The sequence below is a fragment of the Nicotiana tabacum genome, chromosome 20, assembly GCF_000715075.1.
Source record: "Nicotiana tabacum cultivar K326 chromosome 20, ASM71507v2, whole genome shotgun sequence".
NCBI lineage: Eukaryota > Viridiplantae > Streptophyta > Magnoliopsida > Solanales > Solanaceae > Nicotiana > Nicotiana tabacum.
In genome coordinates, this window is record NC_134099.1 from 85,548,376 (window position 1) to 85,568,581 (window position 20,206).

A 20,206-nucleotide genomic window follows, 5' to 3' on the forward strand; every position below is an offset into this window, starting at 1 on the left:
CAAATGTCTGGCACAAGTTCAATGAAATAAGTTAAGGGAACAGGAGAAGGAACAGATAGATATCAGTTCCTCTGGTCACAATATAAGTCAACTCTTACAGTTGTTAAAGCTGATGCACTGCACACGCAACAATACAACAACATTGTTGAAGCATGCTGTATACTGGACACTATCCCTTACATCATTTTTGATGAACTCACTTATATATTACCAACACGAGACAAGAGATTACACACTTGCAAAACCTAAAATCATTTACTCTCAAGTGTGCGGCCGCCTTCACTTTCCCAAAGGCATTGAAAAACCAAACAGCAACATAACGAATTACCAGATCCCAACATTGATTACATCGTGTGTCATTAGTATTGTTGTGTCTTTGTTTATGTTATTCATTTGTATCTCCTACTCAGCTTAACTAGAAGCATCTTGTAGGACACTTTATAAACCATAAACTGTGTGGTTGTGTTGACTAGAGTTAGTCAAGTGGTTAGCTTTGTAATAGAGTTATTACAAGGAGGCTTGCAATATAGTTATTGTAAGTAGGTGAGAGATTGATAGTTTAAATCCTAGGTTACAATACGTTGTTATCTAAAGTTGCTCAGTTAGTGTAGTTGAAATCCTACAATTGTAGATCGTGATTTTTAATCCCGTAAGCTAGGAGTTTTTCAAGTAAATATTGTTGTGTTATTTACTTATTGATGTGTTCTGTGGGAGCTGATAATTTTATAGTATATAATTTGGTGGACTCTTAGTTTACATCATTGAGCAAAACATTTCCTATCAGAATTGATTTCCTACGGATAGTCCAGGGAGAACCAACTCTTTGTAACCTCCACGGCTCCACACCTTTTCCCCTCTCTGTAGGAAAATGAACAAGCACATTGCCACATTGGGTATATATACTTAACTGTGGATAAAAAAATTCTGATTCTTTTAAATTCTTGCACTGGCTATGGTAAAATTACTCAATACAGATACCAATACATATATTTTTGCAATTAATTCTTAGCTTGTAAAAAGCTTGCTATTCTATTCCCACTGTATTGTATTTGTAGGTGAGGGCAAATTCCCCAAACAACCATGATAACTCAGCCTAAAAACTAAGGCTGATGGTTGGCATGGAAATGATATATATATCTACAGAAAGACTTGCAAAAAATCTCATTGTTAAGGGGAATTCATAGTAGACATGCATGCTGCTACAAGCTTCCCTGCCAATGGACTGAACTCGACTTTGGCCTGGAGCTGCATGTACAGAACTTATAATTTCTTCAACAAACTCAATGTCCATATCAGTAGCATTACTAAAACAATCATCCTGCAGCTCTACTCGTCTGTTCGATCAGCGACTGTCTCACCTCAACTACATACAGGACTAGTGTCTGATAATCCTGAGATTCTTGTAGCAGGAAGTCAGCAAGCAGCTGCGGATGAATTGGGGTTGCTCGAGATATCTACTTGCAAAATTTCTCCTATCCTGATCCAAATGCTGTACCCTAGGTTTAAGAGAACCCGAGAGTACGCTTCCATGATTAAATGCCCAATGTCCTAGAATAATACAGAAAGAACAAGGATTATATCACAATCTTATTGAGCACTTTGTTATGGCCAAAGGCGGACCCATGTGTAATGGAGAGGGGTCACCGACCCCGAAAAATTTGGCCGAAAATTCTGTATTTGTATATGTGTATACCTTGAAAATGGTTAATTTAAAGCAGTTGGCACCCTAAGTACTAAAAGCTTTTAGGGGGTACTGGTTGAGCAGAATAATGTGCCCCCTCGTGTAAAAATTCTGGTTCCGCCCCTGGTTATGGCATAACTTTTTCTTAACAGACGCGTACATCATAGAAGAAGAGATACATACAAAATCTTAAGGTAATTTAAGGGTGAAACAATTATCCGGAAAGATATAGTTATCCTCTATTGTTGGATGATTTATGGATTATGCAAATGACAAGCTGAAACGAGTCCTTAACTGAAACAGAGAAACTTTTCTGCTGATAAGTGAACTATACAATCATATTTGCTTTTTAACAAATTTTACTAGTGGCGATACGATTCTCACCGTGCCATACTGAATTTTTGTGACATTGAGGAATGTCTGAGGAAGGTTAGGATATTTAGTTTTGAGCTGCTGTAGAAGAGCTTCTGCTTGGCTCAATAAGACCTCCAATTTGTCTAGCTCAGATATTGGATCTTTTACGAATGACCAAGATCTTCGAACTGGAGCTTGATCAGTTATTCTTTCTTTCCATGCAAGAATTGCTCCCTCTAACCTGTTAACAGCTTCAAGTGCACTGTTTTCAGATCTCAAGTTCAAGGAATTGAACATTTCCTCAGCAGAGGTTGATTCTGCGGTCAGGATTCTATAAAGGTCCTCGCCGAGGCTTTCCCTCCCAGACTGCAAGAATGAATGGATCAATTTCAACAAATTAAATACTCAATAGCAAAGGATTTGAGTTATATACGTTGTGTAAATTTCCTTTACACTATTAGTGTAGTTTAATATATGTGACCATACCTAGTTATAAATGCTTATCAAGAGATTTACTTGTAATTACCTTATAAGTAAATAAAACTTAAACTCAATAGCAAATAGCTTTAGGGAGAACTTGCCTTTGGAAGTGCATCCTTGATAACTGATGGAACCGGCATTTCAGCTAAGATGTTTTCATTAATAGCTTTTGCTGCCTTGAATATTTGATTGGCCAATTTTCCCTGATTCAGCAATTTCTTTCTTTCAGTGTCAGAGAGCCCAGCGATGGGTACCTTGGGTGAAGGAAGGCACCACCTTGTGCTCTTTTCTTCTGCTCGGCTACTCACTTCCGTATACCAAAACTCAGTATTATCCATTGAATCCAGCATTCCCTATCAATTTGAGATCGAAAGGAACTTTGAGAAAGTGGACCAAGTCGATGCAGAAACAAAGTGGTCGAACATTATAGGATTTAAGAGACCACCTACAAGAAGCATGGAATCCAATTTCTGAAGTGCTGGAAGATTCATATGGATGTCTGCACGAGCTTTTGGTGTCATTATCTGCTCGGACGAGAAGTGGAACTCACTATATTGTTGTTATATTATGAAATAAATCGTTTGTGTTATTAGAAAGTCATAGTTACCTCCAATCTCTGGCCATTAGAACCACTTTGTTTTGCAGGAACAAACTCAATCATATGTTTGGTAGGTGAGAGCAACCAATCCATCTCCCTTTGCCATTTCCTCTTCCTTTCCTCTGCAAGTGGCTCCAATTTCCACAACTCTCCAAACACAGATGCTTTAAATCCAGAAGTAGCATCACAGATCAGGAAAATTGCATCATGAAAATCACAGCAAAGTAGAAAATATAACAATAAAGGTTTAGGAGAAGCTGAGCTGATGTGTTACGAGGTGTAACATTCTTTTAAACGCTATACTAGTGCTTTTTATTTTGAAGTTATCATGCGATTTTTTATCAGATCTCAGATTGTAAAGTTAAAGTTAATCCTGGTAAGGCGCAAAAGCGCAGGTTAATCCCATAGCGTCAGTAATAAACAATCTATGATCTTAAGATGACAGTGGGAAAGGCAGGAGCACGAACGAGGTAGCTTATGCTATTTTTCTTCCTTACGGAGTAGTTTATAGTAGAATCTGGAGAATATGATTCTGCTGTTTAAAAATCTTTCCAAAGTATAGTGAAATTAGTACTCCTGTTTGTTCTTTGAATCCTCTCCATTGCTGTTAGTAAAGCAGTTGGGCAGCCAATTCTTTTCAGCAAAGGTAGTATATAGGAGAGAAAATCAAACTTAACTCCTCATTACAAAAACTTTAGAGAAGAAAAAGGAGTAAACTTGTGATACCTTCACTAATAAAATCCTCTAGCAAATCATATTTTTCAAAAAAAACATTGAATTATATTATGGGTGAATGGAACTTCTTGAGCACTCTTGTTAGGCATCAGCACTCCTAATTTCTCGCATATATCATATTGAAGCTCTATTCTACGGATTAAGACCTGGATGATCCTCAAAAACTACTATAAGAATCTTATTAAGTATCAGAATATTGAAGACTAAAATCGTTAATAGTTGGCGTGAATCAACTCTGAGTTATAGAAGATATAACACTAGAATTTAGAGTCACTTCATCAGAGAAAAGATACATAGATTTTTCTAAAACGATATTGATGGATAAAGAAGTAACAACTAAATACCTGCAAGATTTATAATGGCATTAGACAATGCTAATGCAGTCGAAACTCCATTGCTTCCACCCGTCACATCCTCACCAAGCAACAATTTTGCAAACTTGTCTTTCATTGTTTCCACATCTGAAAATTGGATTGTGTAAGCAGGTTTTCCTTTCACATAGAAATTCCCATTGTCACACGATCCCTGGTCATCCCTCTTCTTCGTTGTCCATTGAGAGGAGAATGATTCAAAAGCATTGTTGCTGGAAGAGCTCCTTGAGTCATCATCATTTAAGGAATCTGTAACATCCCCATCACCTCTACTAGTCGCACTATCATTGTCATAGGACTGACAGTTCCGTATGCAGCTCTCGAGGCCATCATATGCTGTAATTCCTGAAAATTTCCTTTTCAAATTCTAGTCAGATGCAGGTTAGAAGGGACTTAAATTTGTGTTCGAAAAACTATATAAAGATAAGACTAATCTGGTTTCTCTCTTTTTTTTTTTTTTTGTGTGTGCGCGCGCGTATGAAATTGGCCAGAGATCTTTGTCTGAGCAAATATGTTGGTTATAAACAGATTGTACAAAATATTACTAACTTGAGGTGTTGATTGCTGTTAGCTTCCATGGCTATGGAAGCTCTTAACTGAAAGCTTGACGTGGAGAGGAAGCTAAGAAGGAACTCAAGAGAAAACATAGTTACTGTTTTATTGAAGAAGAGAAGAAAATGAATTGTTCTTATAAAGTAGTATCTACAGTGTGTTTATACTACTAATTAGCTACTAACTTCCTAACAACCTTTCTAACTAATCCAACTAATAAGAATAGCTAACTCTACTCTTAACCACCTAAGCTAACTATAGTTTAATAGTTCCATTTCTCTTAACACTCCCCTTCAAGCCTTCAGCTTGAAGAGGTTCTTCACTCCAAGCTTGTCCTGTAGGTAGTCATGCTGAGTCTTTCCCAATAAATCTGCTAGTTGTTCCTTGGTGGACACGTGCTGAGTTTTCATTACCCCTTGCAGTATTCTTTCTCGAATAAAATGACAGTCTCTATCAATATGTTTGGTTCTTTCATGGAAGATGGGATTAGCTGCAATTTGAATTGCAGTTTTGTTATCACACATAAGCTTCACAGGTGAGTGTAGCTGAATTTCAAGTTCCTTGAACAAACCAATTAGCCAAACTATCTCAGCAGTGCATGATGCCATACTTCTAAATTGAACTTCTGCATAGCTTCTGGACACATTCTCCTATTTCTTTGATTTCCATGAGATCAATGCATCACCAAACTTAACTACATAACCTGTGACTGAACTTCTAGTTTGTAAGCAAGAACCCCAGTCAGAGTCACAATATACAGACAACTGATAAGCATTCTGTGTTGGCATAACGAGTCCTAGCCCAAGAGCCCCTTTTATGTACCTTACAACTCTCAAAGTTGATTCCATGTGAGACACCTTAGGATTGTGCATGTACTGACTCAAGCCTTGAACCACAAAGGCCAGGTCTGGTCTAGTCATAGTTAAGTAAAGCCTTTGATAAATGCATGGATCCTTAAGTGTTGCATCGGTTGCTTCTGAACTTCCTACACCTGCTATAGCCTTGTCATACTCCTCAGAAGTTAGCTTCTGATTCAGCTCAAGGGGTGTGCCTGCAGGATTAGCTCCCCATAGCCCAGACTCAGAGATGAGTTCCAGGGCATACTTTCTTTGAGACATGACTATACCTTCTTTTGATCTAGCAAAGTCAATGCCCAGAAAGAACTTCAGATTACCTAGATCTTTCATCTTAAAGTTTCTCTACAGATTTGCTTTTGTCTAGTTCAGTAGCACCACATTATTGCATGTGATTAGTAGATCATCCACATGAACCAACACTACAACTAAGTCACTGCCCTTTTGTTTGGTGAACAGAGAGTAGTCAAAGTGGCTTTGTTGAAATCCCATGTGCAGTAAAGCCTCAGTTAGTTTCTTGTTCCATTGCCTTGGGGCTTGTTTGAGCCCATACAGGGCCTTGTGTAGTTTGCAGACCTTGTGAGACTCCCCCTGTCTAGCAAACCCATCAGGAATGTGCATGTACATTTCTTCTAGGAGATCACCATTGAGAAAGGCATTGTGCTCATCCATCTGATAAATGACCTACTATTTAACTGCTGCTAAGGCAATGATAGTCATGATTGTTACCATCTTGGCAACATGAGAAAATATTTCAGTATAGTCAAGGCCTTCTTTCTGGCTATAGCCTTTGGCTACCAGCCTGGCCTTGCACCTCTCAACTTTCCCTGAAGCCTTGAACTTTATCTTGAAAATCCATTTGCACCCAATAGGTGTTTTGCGTGTAGGTAAGTCCACAATACTCCGTGGTTGTCTTCTAGGGCAGCTGTTTCAAGTTTCATAACTTGAATCCACTTAGGGTTTGTAGCTGCTTCTCTGAAGGATTTTGGTTCTGTGAGAGAAGAGTAGGATGAGACAACACGTGTATGAGCTGCTTTGAGAGTGTCACAAGACACACATGAGAAAATAGGGTATATATAGGTATGAGATGTGACTGGTTGTGTCACATAATCTTGTAGCCACAAAGGTGGTTTGCTAGGTCTTGATGATCTTCTAAGGTTCATAGAAGGAGCCTGTGAAGACTCTGGAACACTAGGCTCAACAGCAGAAGGAGAGTAGCCTAAAGAAGTAGGTTTCTCTGAATGATGGGGAATATGTGGTGCATCAGTTGGGAATGTGTCCATAGTTGGACTCTGAGATGAAGCAGGAGACAAAGGAGGATCATAAGGTTCAGGGAAAGACTGCACTTCTGTGGTAAAGGCACCAGGTCTAAAACAGGAAACATGGGAGTGCCTGTGGTTTGTAGGTGTTTAAAAGGAAAATGTGTTCTTTAAATATCACATTTCTACTTACACTAAAGGTTTTTGAGTGTAGATCATAGACCTTATAGCCCTTCTGAGTTGAAGAATAGCCTAGAAATGCTCAAGGTATTGCTCTTGAAGCAAACTTATCCAGTTCCTTGGGTGAGGTTGCATAGCACAAACAACCAAACACTCTGAGGTGGGAGAGAGATGGAGCATGCAAATAAAGTATCTCAAAATGAGATTTTCCACCAATAACTCTTGAGGGAAGTCTGTTGATCAAATAAACAACAGTAGATATACACTCTCCCCAGAATTTCAAAGGAATAGCAGCCTGGAATCTCAGAGCTCTGGCCATCTTTAAAATTGTCCTGTGTCTCCTTTCAATAACTCCATTCTGCTGAGGTGTATAAGTGCAGGTACTTTGATGAATAATGCCCATGGATGACAATAGATTGTGTACTTCATGATTAAAGAACTCAGTACCATTATCAGTTCTAAGAGTCTTAACTGATGCAGAGAACATATTCTTCGCCTTTGTTAGGAAATCTTTCAGAATAACCACTGTATCAGACTTAGAGACAAGTAAGAAAATCCAGGTAAACCTAGAATAGTCATCCACAATAGTAACAAAGAATATTTTACTGTCATATGTTGGTACCCTATAGGGCCCCCATACATCAAAATGTAATAGTTCAAAAACAGTATTAGAAGTAGTAGTACTCATTTTGTAAGGTAACTTTGCTTGCTTGGCTAGAGGACATACAGTATAGTGAGTGTGATTGTCCTTCAGGTTTCTCAATGATGTATACTTCTTGATTACATCTATAGGTGCATGACCTAGCCTTCTATGCCAGATTACACTAGAATCAGAGTATTGATTAGCCATACAAGCAAACTTATTCCCAGACATAGTAGTTTTATGTACATATTTCACCTCAGATACTTGTTGATGAGTTTTATTCCTTAGTTGAGCTGGATCATGATTAAGTATACCACTTAGTAATGACTTTCCTTGCAGTAGGTACAGTCCCTAATCCTCCTTACCGATCCCCTTCACCTGACCACTGTAAAAATCCTGGAAGATACAGAAGTCAGGATGCCACAAGACACTGCAATTCCTTGGTCAGTTTAGAGTAGAGGGGTTCAAAACCGAACCGAAACCGAAATCGAACCAAAACCGAAGCTTAATGGCTTATTGGTATCAGGTTATCGTAACGGACGGAGAACAGATTGAATTTTTTTTATTAATGACTTATCGGTTTGGGGGCGGATTATTCAATTTTCTTAACGGATAATCCATTAACCCGTTAAGAATATATATATATATATATATATATATATATATATATATATATATATATATATATATATATATATATATAATTTATTTTTATCCATATCTATCTATATTATTATAAAAGCACGAATGTTCCATGCTAAATGTTGATCGACAAAAATATCCTCAAAATATTAATCGACTTTTATGCCCTTACAAGCCTAAATTCCTTAAACGAGATAATTTATGTTGGATAGAATTGTAATATTGAACTTTACCAACTATTTTCGACGTTTGAATTCAACTAAACTTCTACCTACTTGAATTTTTGTCAATCCACCAGGAATTTGAAATCGTTCCCAGTTCAAATTGATAACTTTTTCAAACTCATATTTCTCCTATTCACTGTGTTCGAGTATTAAGGTTTATATGCGCTAATAACTTTTATCTTATTTAACATAATATCAAGACACATGATTTTTTTTCAATTGTTTTGAATTATTAGTAGGTAATAATTTCATATACTTTTTTTGATCCTACATTATTTGATTCGTAAAGAAATCTCTTCCTATTTATTTTATATATAGTCGTCGTGTGGTAACTTTTTATATGTTTTATTTCTGTTCTATACAATAGGATTAAGATTTTAATGTAAGATTTTGTACTAATTGACACGAAATTATTTATGTGACTTCTACGTCTATAAATTAGAGATGCTAATTTTCACTTTCACCTAAAATACATTTGTTTTTTCTTATCCTGGGCAAATATATCTTCCTAAGTCCTAACTAACAGAACTCTTGGCCTAGCAATTCTGTCCAAGCAGATGACATGTTAAAATATACAGTATGCCCACTTCTAATCATAATAATAGTACACCAAGAAATCTTTTACATGGACTAAAGCCAATGTGCATAAACATAAATAAGATTCTAGACAGATGATTTACCCAGCACTGTGTCTCTTCTGCTTCGTCCCTCTTAGTACGTCGACTACCTATTTAAATATATAGAGACTAAATTTTATTTTATTTTGATTGAATTAGGCCGATAAACCGCCCGATAAGAGCTAAATAGAAGAATACCCACCACGAGCTTGATTAGTTTTGCCACCCAAACCAGCTAAAGGACATTTACGACGGTCGTGTCCTGTTTGCGAGCATATACCACATTTGCGCGCATAAACGGTATCACTAACATCCATTTGGTTCTGTATACGCGTTCTCTTTTGCACCTGTATTTTATGCAAATAGGACTTGTTACACACCATTTTAAATGGTTCCGGAGGCCAATAATGCTCAGTACCCACTGGCTGCAACTAACCACTATATGTGTTTAGGTACTTGGAAACACTATATTGTTGATCAACATAGTTGGTCTCCGCATAACCAACACGTTTAAAACACTTGATGGTATGTGAGCAAGGCATGTGGTAGATGGACCATTTCCCACAGGAGCATAACTTTACTGATTCATTTATAGTATGTACATTATTACCCCGATTATTATGGATAGCGGTGCGAACTTCAAAAACACCTCTTTCGTTATCATACCGCAAAAATGAATGTCAATGTGCTCGCCGTCTGTATTTCTCAAATCTCTGCATCGGCACTGGCATAAATTCAACACCCCTTTCCATCAATTCCGTTGCAACTGCAGACCGTTCAACAAACCTCTCTGCTATCTGCTTGAACGACATCCGCACCATGGCTGTGACGGGCAATCCTCTTGCCGACTTCAATAACTTGTTGAAGGACTCTGACACGTTTGTAGTAAGAATTCCCTATCGTCTGCCACCATCCGCATGCAAAGCCCACTTTTCCGGGTGATGTCGCATTAACCAACAATAGGCTGCCTCGTCTTCTTGCCTGATAGAATCCATATGCCTCCGGAATTTATGCTGTTGGTGGTTTGTTGCTGCCATCCACATCAAATCATGTAGATCCTTGTTGGGATGTGCCTTCTAGAAATTGGCCTTAAAGTGCCTCACACGGTAACAGTGGTATGCATAAGGTTCTTGCCATGCAGGCAAGTTCTCCACATAACTTAATCTACCACCGTGCCGATCAGATATTAGACAAATACCTGAACGCTGTTTGACAACGTGCTCTTTCAGGTGGTTCAAAAATAGCGTCCACGTCTCTGTTCTTTCATTGGCATAAACAGCAAAAGCTAGAGGAAATATCTGTCCATTAGCATCCACTGCCACGACTATCAATAGCGTGATATCGTACTTTCCATAGACATGAGTTTCGTCTATGGATATTACGGGCCGACAATGCAAAAAACCATCAATTGCTGGCTTAAACGCCCAGAACACGTAATTGAATATGTATTCTGGTGTTCCCGGACTCCGCTCAAGCTTCCATTCAACAACAGTCCCGGGGTTAAAGTGCTGCAGTGCGGCCATGTACTTTGGCAGAGATGCAAATGACTTATCCCAATTATCGTAGACAATTTCAAACGCTCGTTTGCGCCCGAGAAATGCCTTTCTTTTCGTAATGGTATGGCCATATTCCTGGTGGACTAATGTAATGCACTCTTTGATTTTATATCTTATGGACGCTTCGAGGTGCGGAATAAGTACAAGAGAAATCAAGTCAATATCCAAGTTGTGCATACCTGCATCTCACGACACTCTTTTACGTTGTGCATTTTACAAGCCCTGTTTACGCGCGCTTTATTAGGAAAAAACATCCCCTTTGAAAGCACCGTTGGTCTAGACTCATCCCACATTGCTGTCCGGATTTCATCAAAATCCCTTGTGAGAACTTCCACATCCGGCACGGTTGGCAAGTTATCAATGTAAGGAATCTCCGTTGAATGAAACGGTACTTCGGACTCGTACACTCTTCGTCTAGGGGGGTCTCTCTTTAAATCAGGTCCTTCCTCCTCATCCTGCGCATCACCATCCTCACGAGGAAAGGGTGTCTCGTCTCCAGATTCATCGGCATTGTTATCGTAATCACTGTTCTGTTCCTCACTCTGTGCATCTGCCAGATCCCGATGTAATACGTCGTTTTTGAGCAATTGAGTGAGTACGGGTGGTTCAACTTGCTCGTTTTCACTACACACCCAACAAAAATATAAGCTACTGAATTAATAAATGCTTTCCATATGGCTATATCACTTCACTTACAAGTCGTAATGTGATGAAATTCCATGATGGACGTTTTCAATTAGGTGATGAATACCGGATGGGCCACTTGTAAAATTCATATACGGCCGGTACCCCCTATTAAATATATGAGCGTTAATACAAATTCAATACACCAAAAATATACATAATTAACATAAATGAAAATTGAAGTTTACCACTCGTCTTGTGAATTATGGAAAAGGGGGTATAAATTATTTTCTCGCTGCTCATTCGCCGGCGGTGATAAGTTTAAATCAAGGAAAACTCTTTCATCCGGAACCTGTCTGGCAAAAACTGCTCCAGAATAACTACTCGATGACTGGGGGTTATCTCTACTACGCACAACCTCGTTTTTTGGAACGTCTTCGACCTTCACGTACACCTCAAACATTGTGATTACAAGAAATTCCCGGCATTCATCCGGAGTCCTCATAAAATTACTCAAAGTTTCATCATCGTCGATGTTAAACTCCGGATAAAAAACAACCCCTTGCGGAGTTACGAAATACGAATATCTTCCGGTTACTTTAAGTATCACTGAATGTTTCCTCACACTCATTTTTTTGCATAACAACGATATCAATTTATCGTATTCCATTGTAAGTGACAATTTAACATGACACTGAGCAGGTAAACTGTAGCCCACGGGGTTATTCTCCATCACAGCCTCACCCCCCAATATAATGAAACTCTTATTCTACGCTCTTCAGACATAATGAAAAAATGCTGGAGAATTTAACAACAATAAATGTTTCAACAAGAGTTAAAATTTTTTTTGAATGAATTTCTATACAATCCTAACCTCTTTATATAGGAAATGGCTAGCCGGGATTTTTTTTTATATATAGCGCCCAAAAAATGGGCACTATACGCTTTTGAATTATTGAAGTCAGGAATTATTGGTGGGGCCAGGAAAAAGGTGTATAACGCCCAGATACTGAACGCTATACATAAAGTTTTATGTATAGCGTCTAGTATTTGGGCGCTATACCTGTTAGTGTCAGCTTTCTATGTATAGCGCCCAAATAATGGACGCTATACATTAACGGCACAATTAACGTTAATGTATAGCGCCCAATATTTGGGCGCTATATATAAAAATATTATTTTTTTACACCTATTAAGGTGCTACTTGTCCAAAAGAATCACATTTTGCGGACTCCCCAAAGTAAAAGTTTTGATGCAAATAGAAAAAAGTTAGAAGACTTTCCAAAAGGAAAGTCCAAAAAGGAAAGTCCGGTAGACAACGACTGCTTTGTCCCAATAGTTACTTGAATGCTTCATGAAATGATAGTTAGGCCCACTATTTTACCAAACAATACATACAAACCACGAGAACTTCCTAGCTATCTCTACCACTGCGGCATTTATGACAAAAATAAATGTCGTTATAGTGCCATCTATCTATTTCACACTAAAATGGAAGATTCTTCCTCCTCTTATTACAAAAGTTTATAGAAAGTAGACAATAAAATTTGGAAGTGTAGCTCCTCACATGTCACTTATAAATAAGTTCAAAATATACCTAACATATGGTGGGTCCCACATAAGATTCTTTATCAACCAGGAAAAAAAATATTTTTCCTCATGTAATTTCAAGACATATTGGTTGTTAAATTTCTTGAATATAAAATAAGCATCCACATATAACTAACATGCCAATATTTTTAATTATATTGGTACAAAATTGACTTAAATGGAGTGAGTGGACAATAAAACTACATAACTAATCTCAACTTGTTTAGTGTTTTACTAATACATAATAATAATTGTTGCTCCTATAACAAACATGTAAATGTCTTCGATTAATCTACAATCATCTGGGGCTCGCAGAAGTCAAGAAAGTTACACTAATGAGGTGGTCGGTGAGTCTAATTTTATTGAAATTCTTAATCAATATGTTAGCATTCACTTGTGGAAAAGAATAGTACTCCTCAATTTGTTCAAAGACATCTGCTGAGTTCACGAAGCAATGGTTATTTTTCTTAAGTACTTATATTTGTAAATCTTCAAAATAATACTAAGTCAAAATTTTAATGTGTGTGTATGTATGTACAGTCATACCCCACTATGATAGTATCCCTATATAATAGTTATTACCTATAAAAATCAATTTTTTTTCGGAATCGATTTTTATATCATATTATAATTTATGTCCTCTATAACAACACTTCACTATAACAGCTAAAAAATACTGAAACAAACGAGGTTGTTATATATATATATATAGAAAGGTTTGACTGTACTAATTTTATAGCCACTGCCAACTCCCACAAAGTCGTAGTAGTAGGTATGCTGGTTTTCAGCATTGATTGATTAAAAGTCTTGGATTTGCCTCAATTATAGGAAGGGAGAAGTCACCATGCATGTAACACCCTAAAAACAAATACTAATAAGAAGGAGAGAAGGGGAAATCTCACTCTCTTGTTCAGCAAAGTCAATGCTAAACTCTCTGATTCTTGTGCAGCAGGCTAATGTCTGTCTCATGATCACCATACTTGATTAATATTGCCCAAAATGTGCCTCAAATATTAGGGGACCTAGTAAGCCATTTGCAGCCATCAATACTCCTGCATTACAAAGCCTGAAATATAAGATGCAGTTGGAATTGACAAAACGTAGAAAATAGAAGTTAATGCTACTAGATCTAAAGGTTTCAAAAGTTGAGGCAAAAAAGTTGCTATATGTGCCATTTTGTTCACATTACCAATAAATGCCACATATATATTTTGAGTCATGTTATATATACATTATTATTATTTAACCATAACTAAGTGAAATGTATTCTCACCATAGTTTGTAACTCGTAGGGTCTCGTTTGGTACCTGTAATAAGGATACTAATTCCGGGATAGAATGTGAAATTATATTTGTCGCATGTTTGGTTATGAGTATTAGTTAGTGATTTGATAAATTTTACACCAAAATTAGTGAGATTAGTTATCCATATAGAAAGTGAGATAATTAATCCCATAAAATATCCGTGTCTATCCCACCTGGTAACCAAACGAACCCTTAAGGTTAAGCTGTTTTATTTGAGGTAAACACCGAGATCATGGTAAGTATTCTCCACTCCCCAAAGTGCAACTTCTCCTGGCTATGTTAATCGCAAGATAGACGAATACAGTATGAAAATTTGCTCCATTTCCAAATATAGGAATTTGATGCAGCTACCCGGGTTCGATCCCCGACAACGGCGTTATCTTTTATGGTTATACTTTTCTGGACAGCTAAATGTGTTTGTTTTAGCTGTGGTTTAATTTTAAATATATACTTTGGTGATTAATAAAATTACTTTAGTTACCAAAAAAGATTGATGCAGCCAGAAATTTCAGAAACCGAAAAAAAATAATTTAAGTGCTAATTGGAGTTTTGATTTGCTCCGGAAACCACTGAAAGCTCAACCCATATAGTCCGAGAAGGAACATAAATGGAGCAACAGAACCCAAAAACCAACAAATCCAAAATATCAGATAGACCGTACACCCGGTTCATTTTAAGTTATTTTTTGTGGTCCATAATATTGATTTTTTCAAGAATTAATTCAAGAATTAATTTCTTTTATTCAAAGGAGGGTAGGAGTATTTGTTGTATTTTCAATAAATAAATTAACATTAATGAAAACAACCAAAAAAAATTACTTAGTTTTTTTTCGTTTTAATCAATCAGAAAAGTGGTCCCAGAGACCATTTACCGAGCCTCCTACTTAGCTCAGAGCACAATATAGTCATTCACAATCTGATTCCACAATTGTCAAACTCTAGTCTTTGAATGAAAAGTGAAATCAGGGAAAAGGAATCACTTTTTCACTATAAATATAGTTCATGAATTTTAGCCAAACCCCTTCCAAACATAAAGAACCTTTGACCGTTTGACGCAGTCAAACAACCTTTCTATAAGTAAAAAAAAAAAAGTTTAAACTTTTATATACTCTTAATAAAATAAGCAAGTACTAATAACTACTTATAAATAGTGGGATTGGTAATCTAAAATTAAGATAATGTAACTTGTTATAACATATTAAAGTACACTGATAATATATAAAAAAATTTCCGATTACAGTATGTTAAATCCAGAAAAGAAGAAGAGATTGAAAAAGGCATTGGACTGTTTCAGACGCTTCAGATTAATCGTGATCTGGATTTCACTGATAAAAAACACGTAAAAATGGAGCTTGTTGCATCTAAAACATTTCCATTCACGAAAACTGCCAAAATCTTAGATAAGAATATAATAGAGTTTTGATATGAACCTGGTCTGAGCAAGAAAAGAAAAATGGACGAATAAATAAAACAAGAAGCTGACCTATGTTTATGTATTTGATCAAATGAAAGCACTTCAATCTTCTAACATGTAAAAGGATGGAAATAGACATCATTCAAGATCCCACATTTAGCTTTTCTCATGTAATTCTTGCTTCTGTGAGAAAAGATAACTTTTTTCTTGTTTTCAAGTGTGAATTAATGGTAGAAAACAATAAATCTTTGGTCTGTAGTCAAAAGAAAAAAACAGTAATTAAGAGAAGACTGGATATGACTATTCAGAAGGAGGATGAAGTACATGAGATTGGTATTAAAAGCAAATGAGAAGTGACAGAGCAGAGAAGAAAGGGTAATGCGTGTGTGAGGAATGGGAGGAGTATGTGAATATAAAGACATTTATGGTGAGAAGAGAGATACGTGGTGGGGCTAGCTAAGAGGTCGAGGCTAACGTAGTAGGTAATCATTGCTATTTTTTTTTCTTTCTAGAATTTATATATAAAGTTAAGAGTGAAATTACATATTGATGTACCGGAAAGAGCTAGCATGTTATACGTTTCTTCATTTTGTGCCGACATCATATGTATTAGTTGATTCGGCACCGAATTTAGGAGAAAGGAGAGACATTTTTTAAATTTGTAATCTTAGAGCTCGTTTGGACTTATAAAATTTTTCCTTTTTTTTATTTTTTTTTTGAAAATAATGTTTGGTTATCTCATTTTTATCAATTTTTTATTTTTCACTTGAAAATTCATTTTCAACTTTGAAAAACTGGTTCTCACTACTTTTTCAATTGAAAATGGGAATTTGCTAATTTTTAGTTTTACAAATTTACTCTATATTTTTAAAATTTATAAAATGACTCCATCAGTTTTTCATCTTTGGCAGATACATCTTTGGCGACTGATGGTGGAACATCAGTCATAGTTGATACTTGAACTCTGCCTACTAGAAGTTTGATTATATAGTTATGAGAAATATGTGGCTATGCCTGCTTTTGTACCTTCTCTGTGTGTTAGTAGAATTAGAAACTATGATATTGATTTGCATCTTCTGTGTATTGCAGTAAAGTAGAATATGATAATAGTTAAACAATAACATTTTGATTGTTTATTTCAAGTAGGATAATTAAATTGGGGTGGTTTTGATATTTTTTTATAAGTTCTGGGGTATAAATCATGTTTCATGATTTTTTTTTAAAAGACATCCAAATATGTTGCAAAAATTATAATCAAACACAACTTCATCTTCAATTCAAATTTGAGTGAAATTCCAAAATTTGAAAGAAAAAAAAATTAGAATTCATGTCCAAACGCCTACTTAAAAGCTTAAAAGGTAAAAGCTTTGGGGGCCATGACATTTGTGTGATTATAAAAGTTCTCATTAAAGGTGATAGAATATAAGGGTCCACCAAGCACTACAGAGAACCAGGTTCTCTATCAGGTCCAACAATACACACACACAGCAGTAATTAAATGCCAAGAGGAATTTTACGTGGAAAATTCCCAGCTCAACGGGACTAAAAACCACGACCTACCCTTATAGGATTTCAACTTCACTACTAAGCAACTTTCAGATTACAACCTATGCAACCTAGGAATTAACCTCTTAATCCCTCACTAACTTATAATACTCTATTACAAGCCACTTTGTAATAACTCTATTACAAAGACTTTACAACTTGACTAACTCTAGCCAAGACTCAAACACACTGGTTTAAGGTTTACAAATGGTTTCCTATAGAATGCTTCTAAACAAGCTAGATAGGAATTACAATTAAAGAACTATTACAAATTTACAACTCAACAAAGAACATACAGTAACTCGATGTGGGAACTGGTCCGTAGTTGCTTTGTTATTTATTCTTGAAGCACTTGAAACTTGCTTGCTGGATGGTCACGTGAGTGAGCTTGAGTAAAATCTCTAAGTGTTCAGGTGAATATTTTTTACCTTCCTTGATTGTATATATACATGTGTGACATCACTTACAATAATGTAAGTAAGGTAGGTAAAAAGTTTTCCCTGGAAAGTTGACTGCATCACTGCTATTGCACTGTAGCGTGTGCAGGCAGCAACTTTCCAGCTTGAGAGTTGACTTCGCACAGTCTCCTTGGGAACTGGTAGGGACCTGTTCCGTCAGCTGTTCCTTCCACTCTAAAGAGTTGAATCATAACGCAAACTAGATCCCAACCTGGAACCTTGTGATCTTAAGGTCTTGTAAATGTATAACAAGTTCCTTATCTGGTTCTGGATAGTAAGTTTGTTAGATCATCAAAACATAAAGCAAAGTACTTATGACCAAAGTACTTGTACCCTATCAATTTCCCCCTTTTTATGATGACAAACGCATAATTGAAAAACCCATAAAGAACCACATAGAACCAAACTGTGAACCAGAAAGACCTTAAATTCCCCCCTAAAACTCTGCATTCCCCCTTAATCAGTACCTGAACCTCTGTGAGTTCCCCCTGAATTTGTATTTCTCCCCCTTTAGATTATTATTCATTTATGCTCTTTATTATTCAATTAATCTTCCCCCTTTTAGCATCATAAAAAGCACAGAACAAGTAAGAAGCATAAAGAAGTCTAGCGTAGTTAACTGCATGTCACTTGTGTACATACAACATGATAGAAAACAAAGACAAAAGAGCAGCAGCATAGACAACTAAAAGGAAAACACTTGCATTAACCAAATTTGAACTTTTACAAGCTGGAGCAGAATCATTGTTATCATCTATTGTTTAAAACAAACAAAAATAATTACCAGAAACAAGAAAAATATTGCCAAAAACAACTAAGAAGATAGAAACTGGAAACTGGACACTGAGGGGACATTCTTTAGGGGACACTTGAGGAAGGGGGCTTGGAAGAGGCAACAAGGGTTTATAGAACAAGATCCGTGGGAGCATTCGCGGACATTTGCTTATTGAGCAGTTTTTCTTTCAGGTCCTCCGCCTGTTTCCTGCGTTCATCATTCTCCTTTGTTAGGCATGCAACTTCTGAGCTATGAGAACTACTAGAACCAGGTGCCTCTTATAACTAACTGAGCTGACTCTCAAGAATTGCAATTCTAGCCTTCAACTTCATGATCTCCTCTATGGCACTGTTCTGAGCATTTATCAGTTGAGAGATAGTGGAAGTGCTTCCAACTCTTCCGACCTTGTCAATGCACTCACACTCCTCAAGAGTATTTTTTGAAAAGGATTGATTTTTAGTGCCCACTTTGGCCTATCCCAGAGGTACTTTGAAGAACTCAAAGACTTTTGTAAGAAGAAAACCATAAGGTAGTCCAGGATTCCCATCCTTAAGGTTTTCTACCTTCTGCATATGCTCAATCATTATGGCAGGAAAATTGATGAAGGTAAAATTATCCTAGGCTTCCATAAAGGAACATGTCAGCTTTGGATGCAACAGATCTTCTCTCAGCATGGGGAAGCAATACTTTGTTAATCATCTAAAAAAGCAACTGATATATTGGAAGGAGTGCATTCTTATGCACCTGTTCCCCATGTTGTATTGCCTTATCCTTGACAATGACATTTCTGAAGTTTGATGTGCAAGCACCCTGAGCAGACGATAGTCTTTCGAAAGGAACACCCAGAATTGATCCCAATAAGGCAGAGTCCATTACTATGTCAACCCCATTTATCAACACACAGATTTGATTACCCTCTACTGTGAAGAGGCTGGTATAGAAACTCCGTACCTCCCTTCATATACTTTGGGAATCTCATTTGTAAACAAATTGGTCCATTGTTGAGAATCACAAATGTTCACTAATTGTGTCATCCCAACAAGTTCTAGAATGTCAGAGGCAAATGTGCGGCCCCACAGTACTTTCTGATTTCTCAACTTCCTTTTCTCAGAACTCAGAGACTCACTAACTTTTTCTTTCTTGATGGAACCAGGTTCCTCATCATCATCCATTTTTCTTTTTACTAACTTGCGAACAGACTTTCCCTTCTCCACTGACCTTTTCTGCATATATTCACCAGATTTTTCCATTTCTTCATCATCAGACTTGTCACCACTTTCTGTCATTGTTTTGTCACCAGAATTTTTCACCAACTTTTCACTGGAAGCAACATTAGCACTCTTGGAAGGACCTTCAGCATTTGTAGAAGTGTGCCTCATAAATTGAGAGTGAGAGTGCTTTTGCTTCGAGAACTTGTGGATTAAGGAACTAGGTTCCTCTTCAGCTTTCTCATCCATATTTACCACAGGGACGACTTTCTCATGCATAACTTTTCCATCCATTACCAGCCTTCTCTTTCTCTTGCTCCTTTTACTTTTCTTGAGAGCAGACTCCAGAGCCTTCTTTTGTTGTAACCGAGTAATGGACCACTTAGGGATTGACTCTAGAGCTGCAACTGGCTTACTTCTAGCCCTGATAAAGCTAGCATATGCCAAATCATATGCGTCTTCTTCACTGTTAGAATTTGTCTCAGGAACCACCATATTTAGAGGCTCAACATAGAAGTGGGGAGAAGGAGCAGGATCAACACT

General features: G+C 36.9%; 1 protein-coding gene across 5 annotated transcripts; it reads right to left on the reverse strand.

Annotated features, from left to right (window-relative positions):
* Positions 1-910: 910 nt before the first annotated feature.
* Positions 911-16,101, reverse strand: LOC107812558 (rop guanine nucleotide exchange factor 14). 5 transcript variants are annotated; one of them, XM_075239983.1, is made up of 10 exons: positions 15,747-16,079; positions 13,863-14,026; positions 11,443-11,538; positions 10,926-11,370; positions 4,193-4,564; positions 3,123-3,277; positions 2,965-3,039; positions 2,617-2,868; positions 2,066-2,401; positions 911-1,548 (listed from the first exon to the last, which is right to left on the reverse strand). In XM_075239983.1, exons 5-10 carry the CDS (start codon positions 4,296-4,298, stop codon positions 1,414-1,416), a joined length of 1,059 nt encoding a protein of 352 aa, XP_075096084.1. In that variant the 5' UTR covers positions 4,299-4,564; positions 10,926-11,370; positions 11,443-11,538; positions 13,863-14,026; positions 15,747-16,079; the 3' UTR covers positions 911-1,413. The 5 variants fall into 5 exon arrangements, with proteins under 5 accessions (XP_075096084.1, XP_075096086.1, XP_075096082.1 ...); XM_075239985.1 differs by lacking the exon at positions 10,926-11,370; XM_075239981.1 differs by lacking the exons at positions 10,926-11,370; positions 11,443-11,538 and having other exon boundaries at positions 13,863-14,012; positions 15,747-16,101.
* Between the last annotated feature and the right edge of the window lie 4,105 nt (positions 16,102-20,206).